The sequence below is a fragment of the Phaethon lepturus genome, unplaced genomic scaffold (genome assembly GCF_000687285.1).
Source record: "Phaethon lepturus isolate BGI_N335 unplaced genomic scaffold, ASM68728v1 scaffold12733, whole genome shotgun sequence".
NCBI lineage: Eukaryota > Metazoa > Chordata > Aves > Phaethontiformes > Phaethontidae > Phaethon > Phaethon lepturus.
Window position 1 is genome coordinate 41,206 of NW_010531269.1, and position 13,876 is coordinate 55,081.

Below are 13,876 nucleotides of genomic sequence, written 5' to 3' on the forward strand. Positions count from 1 at the left end.
AGCCATCTAGTAGTCATGGTAGACTTTTGTTCAATTCAAGAAGTACTGAAACATAGACTCAGATAAGTTCGTAAATTCATGTACAGACCTTAGCTTGTAAATGTAACCATGATATGCAGAATTACTGCTTTTCCTGCAGTGGAAAAAGACATCACATCTGTCATAAAACTAGACAAAACTATGAAACACGGTTGTCAGCTCATGATTAAAATAAAATAGTAAACTATTTTTAAACATTGTGTTAAATATATTCACATGATCACCATAGCTATACGAAATGGCCACTACTGCAATCACACACTATATGTACATAACATATATGCCACAACAGCTTGCAAGTGTTGAGTTTTCACAGACTAGCCAATTTTACCAGACATAAATAATCTTGTACCATTTTTTAGGCATTTTAAAAGGAATTAAATGTCCTAAATATATCTGTTCCTCTGCAAAATTAAAAAAAAAAAATCCTAAAAAGTCAGTGCAAATTGAACTTGTTCACCAAGATAGATGCTTATTAAGCTGAGGATAAACAAAGTTTAAAGAGATTAAAGGAAGAAACTCATAGAATTGCCAACTGCCTTTAGCAGAGGTTAAAGAGGATTTGGAATCAGAAGTCCTGGATCCTATAGCAGAGCCTTCTGTGAGTAACTATGCTGTGGTTGTTGAGGTGGTGGAGGCTGTGGTTGTTGTGGCGGTGCTTGTTGACTGCCTGCTGTCTGTGGCAGAGGTGTAGATGCTAAGTTATAGTTTGGCACCTGGGACATATTAGTTCCAGCATTCTGATAAGCAGCAACATCAACAGTAGCAGCTGGTGGACTATACACTGAAGCCTGGTTAGAGTAAGTATTTCCAGCAACAGAGCCAACCATTGTACTGAAAAAAAAAAAAATTAGAAAAATGTAAAGTTGAATTAACAATTTACCAACAGAACAGCAACACTTTATTGCTTCTTCAGCTGTTCTATATATACACACAAAAATCTCCTAGGCCTAGACACCTTGCGTATTTAAAACTATAGCCAATGAATATTCTAATTAAAATTTAAACACGCTCCTCAGATTTTAACACACCTAACACACCTTCCATGGATTTAGAACTAGACTGTGAATCTATACTTTGTTCATTTTAACATGCAACATGGGATCCCATCTATCTTACATTCTGCTCATGAAAAAAAACCAAAACCCAACCAACTGTTTAAAATAGCAAAACAAGTCAGGTGAAATATGCAGACACTCACTTCATTAATATATGTCTTACCACCCTAAATAAGTAACTTTGGGGGACAGAGACTAACAAATATTTTAGTAACTCAAGATGGATGTCTCTCCCAATTTTATAAAATAAAATTACTTTATACAGAGAGTAAAAAAACCCACAAAACCTTAATCTCTTCCTAAGGTCAATTCAAAACTTTTTCACAGTATAGGTAGATTAGCCAAAGCTAAGCATCTTCGGGCATCTAACCAAAACTGAAAGCCACTTGTAGCTACTCTATGTGGGGAAGCTGTATAAACTTTAGTAAGTATTCATAGCCCATTCACTACTTTACCAAAATGAGCATAATTCTCCCCATGCTTCCACAGTAAGGTATTTGAAAAAAAGAACAATACAATATACATGATCTCGGAAATTATGCAAAACCAGCCAGAGCAGCAGATAAATATATAGTAAAAGTTAGCTAAATAGTTAAATATATAGTAAAATTAAATATATAGTAAAAGTTAGCTAAAAAAATTTTTTTAAAAAATCATCAGTCATGTCTATATAATTTTCTCTATTTTTTATTTCATGTAAAAGAAATATATATACATACGTTTAAAAATATATATTTCCTACATATAAAATTACAAACCGGAAAAAATTATAAAAACAACATAAAAATTTGACGTTTGTCAGGAATTTTTACCAAACATATGACATAACAAAAAGCACACTGGAAATAATTCTGCTGAACTATCTTTCAGTAGTGTTTCATATTATACTTCCGTAAGAAAAAAAAAATCTCCTTTAAATATTATCTGTAGTCCTTTATATTTAAATTGATTTGAAGTTGAATGGGAAAGATATTTAAAATTACTTTGTGTAAGATGTCTGTGTAGGCTGACCAGGCAGTACTGAGCTGGCAGATGGAGTAACTGTGCCTTGGCTGAGAGAAGAGAGTTGTTCAGGAGGAAGATTATAGCCTTGAATATGGCCCATCTGTGCACTCCCTGCCACCAAATATGCATTACTTTGAGGTTGGCCCGGATAAACCTAGGAGGTTAAATAAAGGAATATTAAAAATAAAATACCAGAAAATTTGGTATTTAATATTTAACTTTAGAATGTAAAGACAGCCTCTCAAACCTTTTTGTCAGAAAGCAACTGATTGTCTTCTAGTAAGTGCTGCAATATGAAAAAATTACCAGATTTTCAAAGGAAAGCATTTACATTTCTAACCTCAGGCTCCAGTACCAAAAAGGTCAAATAGTTTACTGGAAAACTTGTATTCCAAATTTTATTATAATGACTATCACTCATGCTAATTAAGAGCTTCTACTTTTAAATTAAAATACCAAAGGATTTAATCATGTAAGAAATAGCAGTCCAAAGCACAATACCTTTTGATGCCCAGAAATGTTTCACTAAGTCATTAAAATGGAAAGCCAGTAACATATTATTTTGTGTTGTTAGTTAACCTATCATTTCATGTAACTGTTGAGACTGCCATTGTAAAATTGAGTGGGGCAGAAGGGAAAAAGAGGTCTTAAGAAAATTTAAATTGAAATTTGAAAATAAGTTGAAAATAAAGTAATTTTTACAACTAACTACAGGAAAAGCTGGCTGGGACATATGTCAACAGTATACTAAATCAAGACTAAATTTCTAAACCCTATGCTTTTGTTCAATCATTAATTATTTGGCTTAACACAAGTTACTAGAAGAAATTATCAGGTCTCACGTGCAACTGAGTTCATGTAAGTTCATGATATACAGCCCTTCTGTCTTAAGTTCTATAAATCTCAGATGACACAGAAGGCTTATCAATATCGCAAAAGAATTTTAGAAGGCAGCAAAGGCATGAAACCTCCTAACTTTTCAGAACTTTATACTGGCTCATCTTCACCCCAAAATCCAGTTTTTCCCTTTAAGAATTCCCAGAAACATGCTCATTTATAAAACATTAATATTATTTGATAGGGTCACGACACGATTGCTTATCACCTATGAACATAAGAAAGTGTTCCTCTTAATGACACTGCAAAAACATACATCCTCTTCTTTAAGAGACGCAGAAAGAAAGTACATATTCGTAGGAAGCTAAAAGAACTAGGTCTAGAACTAGGTAATTTTTAATTTTATGTATAACTCAAAGCACAGGATGGGCTTTTTCTTTGCTCAAAATGAACTGAACTGAAAAGACCTAAAAGTGTTAGAACCTGCAAAAGGAGAATATCCGAAGCTTGCAGCTGAAAACAATTTTTTTTTTTTTTTTTTTTACGAGAGAAAACACTGCTTTTTCATTTGAGATTATCTCTGAGGGAGCAAGATTATTTTAACCTAGCAGTAAGGTAACAAAGATCATAAAAAGAGGTTTCCAAATCAGGGGGCAAAGGTGGTGGGAACAGAAGGGCAGAAATAGGAAATAAATTATTACTTGCAAACAACATGATCCACCACACTTTATATATCAGTATATGTTTATTTTAGTAATGTAGAGAAGTATACTGTAAAAAAACATTTGAGCAAGTTTTGTAAAAAAGTTAGCTCATGCAAAAAACTGCTTATCACCAATAATTTGTAAGAAATCAACCATAGCTCAGTATGTACTTGATAATGTCAATGGCTATTAAAGGTTACATACATACATACCTGAGAGCCAGAAACACCAGATGACTGCATATAATACTGTTGGTTTTGTAGTTTTGCATACATGGAATACATTGGGTCTTCATTCATCAATTTGTTATACAAAGAAAGAGCCTCCATTGCTTTAACATTGAGCTCTGAAAGTTCTGAATGCTTCCTAGAAAATATATTTTACAGCTTATTCCGCAATTTAGATAACTTCACTACACAGCAGGCAATACAAGGAAATTTGCATGAGGTGTAATAAGCAACGTATTCTTACAGCCTGTGAAGTGATGCCTGACAAGTGGCAGAATGTCCAATGCTACAATACTATAAAATATTATGTGACTAGGGAAAAAAACCCTTTAGACCTCCTCCCAGATGAGAAGGTATTAATAAATACACCTGTCATCTTTGCTAGTATTCACAGAAATTATTAAGATATCATTAAGTAACAACACTGGTATTTCTAAGTATGAATCTTAATTTGAGTCAAAACATTTTACTTTTTTTACCTGTCTATATCTTCCAACTTTTCATCTATGAGAGGTCCCATCTGGTGGCACATTGCTAGAATAGAAAGACGTTAAAATATATCAAAGTAATAAAGATTTCCATACCGCAAGTCAGAAAGCAGCTTTAAAAAAAATTATCACATAGAAATGTGTAGATGCTAGTCCAATTATTTTTTTAAATCACTACTATCATCTGTATGCCAAAAAAGTTATAGAAACAGAGGTAGTGTCATGAATAATTTAAGAATGAGATCCAGATGAAGCTTTCACTAGTGGTACAGTTTTAAAAGTACATTTTTAAAAGACAATAAAAATACAGTGGAACAAGACACTTCTAACATCCAAGAAGTGTAAAGCTGAAACTATTTTGCATTAAAAAGTTCAGGTAAACCTGAAAAGTGATCTCTTCTTCAAGGAATAGAATTTGCCACTGCAGCCTAGATCATGTGCTCAACTAACACTACCACAAAAAGACTATCTATGAAAATGATGAATGGGAAAACAGGTTGCAATGATTCAAATCATCTGCACATCAAAGACACTAATAGCATGTTGCTATCTCACTAGAATCCTAGTTGGGAGAAGGGTTTTTTTTCAATTTTTTCAAATCACTAACATGCAAAAACCAACACAAAAACCTTATCAGAAGTAGAATGGAAAAGCATTAAAATAAACAAAAATGCACACCCCCCACTAACTTTCATGATAAGGCCATGGGGTTCATGTAACTGTTAAGCAAACCACAGTTAACTAACAGAAAGATGGAGTTTGTCAAATGTAAAATAAACAAGAAAAGGAGCTTGAAAGGGGATACTACAGTCTAACCGTACTCCAGAATGCAAAATGTGCCCATTTATCCAAGCAATGAGCTATTTACTAATCAAGAGATGCGTTTAATCCCAAGAGCCACTCAACATTCAAACTGAGAGATGAGAAAAAAAGATTCAGGCATCAAAGATGACCTAAATGCATTATAAGCAGCTCTGGAACACTGTCTTCACTCCCAGTTTTCCCAAATTAGAGATGCAGAAACTCCTGAAAGCCTCTGGGCCATCATGGGTTAAAGCGCATCACTGATGTGTTCCTTGAAGGCAACTGCAGATGAAAGAGTTATATGAAATGCACCATCTGCTTCTTTGAGCCTCGGATCAGTAACACTGCCAGAAATGCTAGGAAAAGACATAAAATATGGTGTAAGTTCTGCCTATCTTTGTGTATAACACAAAGTGTGGTAAAAGGCATGACAAGGATTGTTTAGATGTCTGTACACTAACACGATGACTGCACTGCTGCCAACCACAAACCCTGGGCTCCTGAAAGTGTTGGGATGAGCTCTCTCATTTAAAGACATTTGTGACTGGACATCTGGATGGCAGAAGAAAATGAAGTGCTTTTTTGTCAAATGTTGACCAACACCTGCCACCACTAGTAGAAACCCAAGATCCAACACAGATCTCTAACAAAATTCCCAGAACCTATGCCAAAAACAGAGGCACCCAAGGCCTACCTGAGTGTAGAGCAAGTACAGTCTTGAATATGGCACTGTAGAACTATACGCAGCCATATGTTTGGCAAGAGCTCTTGTAGGTAGCTGGGGAGTGATCTAACTACAGTACAGCTTTCAGATTCTAGCAGCAGTCCCACGGTTTAATATTCATCATTGTTCTAACAATCTCACAATGCATTTTGAAAGGAGCTCGTAATGTCAATCAACCTCCAGATATGGCTTACAACCATACCTTTAATTTCTTTGCCTCTGTCCTGGACCAGATATAGGCAATCCACTTCTTGGACAATAGCCTCTATAACTATATTTGGTACTCGGAAGAATAAAACCATTCATGTTTCTTTTTAACCCTCTTCAGTTTTAGTGGAAATAGAATATGTGCAGACACATCACTGATGTGCAGTTCCTAAAACAGGAGTCATTTACAGCTATAATGAACCAGATGGGTGTGGAAAGATGGGAGATATCCAAAAGATTACAAGCTTATGCACTTTTTCCTGATTAACTTGTAGACAGACCTGCAATCTGCCATTTTCTTAAAGTCTGGTCCTATCTGAATCATCATTTTAAGCCAATTTTCTGTCTCATAATGGGCAAGTTTCTCTACTTCCTTCTCCAAAGTGCCCTTCCAAAATTTTTGCTGCATCTATCAACCCAGGTAGAATGATCTATAATGCCTCTTTGAAGAGGTAGTCTGAATAATAGTCTAAAAGACTAGCCTAATTTGTAGCACTCTATAAAGTATTTGCTAATATTAAAGCCCTATAGAAATACGCATGCAAGTGAAAAGCATGTGGGACACCCACAGGTCTATTCTAAGCCTCAGATTTCTGCTTCTTCTCATGGAATCTTCCTTATACTCCTTTTGCAACTCATGCTGTGCCGCTCTATGGAGGAAAAAAAATGGATGAATAAGATTGAATTAAGTATTCCTGGGTCTTGAAAAGGAAAAGAATATGGAATGTAGTTTCCTTGAGAGAGGAGTGGGCTGGTTTTAAGTTAAAATTTTGCACTTTGGTCTCTTAGATGACGGAAACAGGAAGTGAGAACATAATTTTGGCTCAGGCACTTTTCTCAGGCATGCTTGTGGAATGCGCATGAAGCTGAAGTAGTTTCAGCTTAGTTTCAATTTGTTTTGATATAGGTAATTACTAGAGAGGAAAACAACAACAAAAAAACCCCATGAAATTTTCTTACCCTCGAGATGAAGCAATTCTGGGAGGTCTGGCTGGTCGTCAGATGGATCTGCACTTTGTAACATCTGCAAGAGTTGATCCATTTTATCCTAGAACACAAATTGTGTAGTTAGGGCATATATGGGGGGAGAATTAACACTTTCAGAATAGTAAATTAAAGCAGCTATTTACAATGGCCATTTGGATCTCTTAGGACTTGGAATTCATTTAGATTAACGTTAAGAAAATACAAAGCATATATGCTGCTTTGCAGGAATGAAGATGCTTGAACAAGGAAAAAGCAAATGATAAAACTTATTAGTAGTAACAAGTAAAGTATACAGAATATCCTTTTATTCCTGAAAGTCCTTCTAAACAGTATTTTCTGAGCAGTTTCTAGTTTCCATGCTATTTATTACATATGCAATACTACCACCTAGCGGGATTAGTGCAAATGTTTTTCACAAAAAACATTTGAGGGAGTACTTTGAAAAGAAATAGGTACTTAAAACTAAATTCACTGAAAAAGTATCCTGCGTTTTCTAAGTGTATGAGGCCTACCAGCACATAAGCAATGTCATTACTAATATACATGAAAGGGTTTTTTTAAGATGATGTTTGGAGGGGTTACACGGTTGACTTCAGTCATCCTTGATTAATCAGTTTAAGTGCAACCCATTTATAAAAATACAAAGGGGTGGAAAATTAACAGGCATAACCTCTTTGAAAACTGTTTTGGAGTGAACCATATTGCTTAACCAAACATTATATATAAATGATTAAAAAATGATTTTTAGCTGAGTGCTATCAAATACGTAGCCTTTAACAAGCCAAAGTTATATAGGTTGTATCAAAGTGGAAAGTAAAACCATGTTTTCTTCCTCCTTAACCCCAGGAAAGGCAGGAAAAAGCCAAATGAACTGCTGATAATATTAAAAACAAAACAAGACACTAGAACATAAACTAACATGGAATAACAGTGGACAAAAGTTGGAAGGCACCTCAAGGCAGGTCTGAGAGAAACTATTCTGTCAGATTACAAACTAACATATCTCTCGGGAGGAAGAGTATTTGAAGCAGGAGTTAAATAGGACTTTAGGAAGGCAGTAACTGATTTTTCATTTCAAAAAATGACAGAAACCTAGTTGAGAAAGAAATGGAAGGTCATGAGAGAAAGCAAAAAATTCTGAAGAAAACAGTTCTAAGCCCCCTGAGACAGAAAGGATAAAAAAAAAGAAAAAAGAAAAAAAAAGGCAGGGAAAAACATCCTGGGCTAAGAGTTCCTAGGAACTTTACAGAGTCACAGAGATTGCGTGAATCTCACTAAATATTACTTACAGAGCAACAAAAAGCTCAGTTTTCAGAGAAGGAAAGAAATCTTTCAGACTGAGGGAAGACAGTGGTGGTTACACTGAAAATAAATCTAAGCCAGCATTCAAAATGGGTATCTCTGAGGTATCCTCAAGTACTTTAAGCAAAACTTGGAAGCAAATGCATCACTCCAACCAAGCTTCTAGTTTGGAGGTGACCAGCTGTATAATCCCAGAGTAGGGAGGGCCCTAAATGGAATGCAGTTTCCAAACTCAGTTTCAGAAATTCTTAAAAACTTCAAGACACAGGAACAAATTCGAATACTGTAGATATTTTTTTTTTATTTTAGCTACATCAACTTTCCCTTCCCATTCTCTTTCGGTTATGTTCTGATATTTCAAATTGTTTTTGAGGTACAGGATGACAAAAAAAAAAAAAAATCACATATTTAAATGTACCAGCAGTTGAAAATCAGTACTTCTATCATGCTTACTTCATCAATATAAACTGGTTCAGGCTCAGGTTCTATTGTCTCTACTTGAACTTCATCACTGAACTGCACAGTTTTCTTCTCAGCTTTCACTGTAAGATAAACAGACAGATTTTATTTTATGAAATAAAAGCAAACAAAACAATGACATAAACGTTATACAGCTAGCATGTTGCCCAAGTTCTTTGCATTTGAAACATCTACTGTGAGAATTTTTAAAAAATTAGTATTTTGTTGACTTTTGAAAGCCAAAAACATCTCCATAAACTTAAACAATTTTCATAAACAAATCTGTAAATTGCATTAAAAAGACATCTGTTCACACAAGGTCAATGTTTTAGCAAGTAAATGTCTTTATCACATTAACTTGCAAGTCAACTCTATCATATGGGAAAGGAAACAGGGAAAGTATATCACTACAGAAATATCCCTTGGGCTGTGGCAATGCTTAATATATATAAATAAAAATGTACTGTTACTTACTCATTTCTGGCTCAGCAGAAAGATCAGCTGTTACAAAATTAGATGGAAATAATCCTATACCCTGATGAGTTTCACCTTTCCACCAATTTGGATCACTAAAGATAAAAAAATAATTAAAACCCCCATACATCAAAAAAAACACCCATATTCACATGGAATAGTCCTAAGAATTGCACTTTACAAGGCATTTATATTACTTGTGCATAAATATAATTTGTATATACGTAGAAATCTTTATACAAGAATCTTTATGCAATTACATTTGTATGTAAAAAATCCAGGAGATAACTAAATATAGTATTTAATATGTAAATATATTTTATTGCAATGGTACCCAATGTATGCTTCGAAATAGAAGATACACTTATGCTCAATTGATTTTTACAGTGTAAGATACTTCTAGTAGGCATTCTATATAACTTACCTGTCATCAAGGATAGTTATAAGTTCTCCGGCTTTAAAAGTTAATTCGTTGTCTTCAGCAGCCTCAAAATCATAGATTGCACGAACCTTTCGGCCCTCATGTTTGTGATTTGTTAAAAGGCTTGAGGTGCTCGGATACAAACTGGAAAGTGTTGTTTGCTGTTGCCTTTGCTCCTTTAGTGACAGTTCAATAGCTACAAAAGAAGAGTTACTCACATGAAAACTACCTATAAAACTGGGTTGCATGATATGAAAATTTAATTCTGTGAAAACTTCCTAGTATAATTCCACTCCTGTTGCATCATAATCAACTTCTGCCTTTCACGTCAAAATAATAGTGGTAAAAAACAAAGAAGATGTTTTACAATTGGAGAGCACAATTCTCCCCATAGATTTACTAAGACTTTCAGCATGGACAGGATGAATAAACAGTACTTGAGCACAAATAGGATAATTTAGTGAAGTCATCCATTTTTTATTATTATATTATTGTTATTATCTTGAACCAATGTAAAGTATTTACGTTCTTACTAGCATATACATGATGTTCAACTTTTCCAGATCATGTGAAACATTAAAAAGATGCAGCTGTTCTGGTACACGTTATTTCCCTGTTAGACCAGAAGTCTTTGGCCTGAATTCACAGAATAAGAGAATCACACAGATTGGATGAGGTCGGAGGACACCTCTGGAAGTCATCTTGTCCAGTCCCCTGCCCAAGCAGGGTCACCTAGAGCTAGCTGCCCAGAACTATTTCCAGAAAGCTTTTGAGTATCTCCAAGGTCGGGGACTCCACAACTGGGCAACCTGTGCCAGTGCTCAGTCACCTTCACAGTAAGAACTGCCTCCTTAATTCATAATTAAGAAAAAGACAAGCAAAATTCTGTCCATTCCTGTTCTCTCCCTATCATTCCTTCAGTAATTTTACATTTCTTAGTCATTTTCAATTAAACTTGTCTGAGCAGAAAGGTTTCAGTCATATTAAACTCCTCCAAGTTTGTGGAGAAAATGATTATGTTTAAGAAGGGACAGAGCAGGACACAAAAAACAAGAGCACAAACATTAGAGAACCGATGCAGAATCTGAACCTTTGAGACACAAATCCCTTGAAAAGTAGACTTTGGCAGGTCAACTGTTGACGTTATACAGATGGGCTAATGGAAATTTAAATAAATTAATGTTATATTAGATAATAGCTAAACAAAAAACTTTTCTATCAAAGATGAGAAACTGCAAACATCCACCAACTACTAGCACAAGAACTTCACTCATATAGTGTTACGATTTTAAGCCCAAAGCCATGCTACATACAAGAGTTAACATTTGATGTCTTTACATTGCTGAAGTTTGACCTCAAAAAACAGTACCTAGACCATAAAGATCAAACCACTCTAAGAATAACTCTTCATGCATGTCTGGTATAGGATCATGAAATGACCTTTAAATATACCTTAGCACAACAGTAAATCAAAAGAAACCATCCTAGTTTTGCTTACCAGGACTGCAGTGAAACATTTAACAGCCACTTGTGCTTACAGCAATCAAAGCATTAGACTACAGAAGCAATACTCAGAGGAGTAAAAGTTTAAAGTAATACCAAGTTATACCCAAAATACTGAATCCAACTTTGCATACAATTTAAACTATAATCCTTATTTTCTCCTTCCATCAAATGTTTAAATTGCAAATGAATGTGCTTCACTTGCCCCAGGAAGAGGGAAAATCCAAGTGCAGAACTTGTATCAAACACTTCAATAGTAGAGCATGTCCTTAACATGAGATTTTGCAAATTTTTTACTGTTTTGTTTCAGTTTGGCAAGGGCAAGGAAAAAAAAAGTAAAAAACAGGAATTTTTCATATTTTTGCCCATAGAACAGTTTTAGTCTCTAGATCTGCAGGAAGAGTACAAAAAGAAAGGAATAGAAATCATAATCATAACCCATAAATGTACTATTCGCATAGAGGAAGGAAGCAAAACATTTGTTCCTGATTTATTTGATATTTACCAATATATTCAACAGGTCAGCAAGTAAATACACTCACCTTTAGCCAAATCCTCCTCTTCCTTTTTGTTGGCTGCTGTACCAGGATCTTTGGCAACTAGAGCTGGACTGGCTTTTGCCTGTTCAGCAGCCTAGCCAAAAGTGAAAGATGTAAAAATTAATTCAACAAAAAACTGACAATGCATTAAGTTCACTGTTTTAATTTGCATTCATCTGCAATATAAAAATCTGAAGTAAATCAGACCTTTCACTCCTCAGAGGAACATTTTATTAAGATGAGAGATTTCATTTTGTTTGCCAAACACATTATAGAATTCCAGACTACAAACTGTAAAATACATAACTGAGGGAAAAAAAAGAATTTGTGATACCATTTAAGAACAATCACAAAATTTAATATACCTGTGAACCAATAGCTGGGAAAGTAACTCCTTGTTCCTTAAGATTTTTTATCATAGCAGATATTAAACTAAGCTGTGGGTCATTCTTGAATTCATCAGTCCATTCCACCATAAGGGCTTTCAGCTTTTCACAAACTTTTGGATGACCCTGCAGGTATAGTAGAAACTAGTTAAATAATGTACGAATCTGTTCTTAATTCCTTAATTTCAAATAATTTCATGTTACTGTCAATAAAAACCTATATAGACACTTTATTTTGAAGCCAAGTGTATCATTAAGGAATATCTTTATTAGAAAGGGAGAACAGTACACCACAGCATTGTGTTTGTACTAGTATAATACATACTAGGCCCAAAATAGAGTAGAACAAGGTTATATAAAAGCCCTGTATTATCTTCATTTCACCACAGCTGTACTTAGTGTTTCACTGCTGTATATTTATTAATTAGCACAACACACTCCACCTCCCCTGAACAGAATACATAAGTAACTGTAGTGTGAAGTGGCATTCAGCAAGTTCTTTCTCACAGCCAGAGTCTTTCCAGTAATCTTGTATCCTTCCCCCTGCTACCAAATTTCCAGTCTTGCAAAAGTAGATTCCATTCCACTTTCAGATTACCCCAATTCTCTGTCTGATTTAGCTTTTCTATTAATTATATAAATCAGTGCAATACATTACCTTATTCAACACATTGCTTACTTCACTGGCAAAATCTCTTGAACAGACTTCTAAATGAAAGATTTTACCACAGTTTGATACACATGCTCCTAGAAGCTAAAGAAAGAAAGATTAAAACTCAGAGAAGATTTTTTTGCAATGTAACTTTTCAGGAATGAAAAGCAACACATTAAAAAGGACCTACTGTTAATGCTTGCATAGCAACATGGGGATCTTTATGATTCACTCTCTTCATAATAGAACGGAGACAGTCTTTAGGCCTAAAAAACACAACACAGATTTAAAAAAAATGCAACGGAATTAACATTTCCTATTGCACACATGACAATGCATGACAATGTTAAAAGACAGCAAGCCCTGTTGAACATGGTCAGTAAATTATTTACTAGCTTGTAAGTGCAACATTAAAAAAAATAAACAACATTAACGGTTGTAGCCATTTCTATCTGTAGGATTGCTAGCTTCCTTAGTTATCAAAACCTCTCAGTCGGTTACATTACCTTTTGTAGTTAGGAAGAATTACTGTAAATACTCCAGAAACGCATAAAATCTCTTGCAATTAGAGAACTGTAATTCTTTGTAGTCCATGCACCTACTCCTCTGTATTTCACATACATATCTAAGAACATTTGCTTATGTACTGATTACCAACACCCTTTTGCTACTTTTTTTTTAAATTACCACCGCTATGTTCTTCAGTCTCTTTTAATCTACAGAATAACATTTATAAAGCAGATATGCAATGAACCACCAAGTGCTATAAAAATTGTTAGACATTCTACATCAATGTTTCAAAACAATTAAATACAGGATTCAAGTCTTACCTATGTTGTGGTAGGTAGAAATAATGTGAAAAGGAAATTTAAGAAAGAATTTGAATGGGAGTTTCAGACACAGTTTAGCATATTAAAATCTGTGTGATTTTCTGTTATTTTTTTCTGCCTTTAAAGGTGGCGGAAGGCTGAGCGAGGCTGAGGTCAGAATTATCATAGGCATACAAGCATTATCTGTTGAATACCCCTGAAAAGATAATCCTGAAAGAGGGTAAGTAGGG

At 34.7% G+C, this 13,876-nt stretch overlaps 1 protein-coding gene across 1 annotated transcript; it reads right to left on the minus strand.

Annotated features, from left to right (window-relative positions):
- Positions 1-347: 347 nt before the first annotated feature.
- STAM (signal transducing adaptor molecule (SH3 domain and ITAM motif) 1) lies at positions 348-13,076 on the minus strand. The gene is made up of 12 exons (XM_010284494.1): positions 13,007-13,076; positions 12,823-12,918; positions 12,144-12,290; positions 11,782-11,872; positions 9,740-9,932; positions 9,316-9,410; positions 8,836-8,924; positions 7,054-7,141; positions 4,350-4,404; positions 3,856-4,009; positions 2,081-2,256; positions 348-873 (listed from the first exon to the last, which is right to left on the minus strand). The coding sequence occupies exons 1-12, from the start codon at positions 13,055-13,057 to the stop codon at positions 624-626; spliced, it is 1,485 nt and encodes a 494-aa protein (XP_010282796.1). The 5' UTR covers positions 13,058-13,076; the 3' UTR covers positions 348-623.
- Between the last annotated feature and the right edge of the window lie 800 nt (positions 13,077-13,876).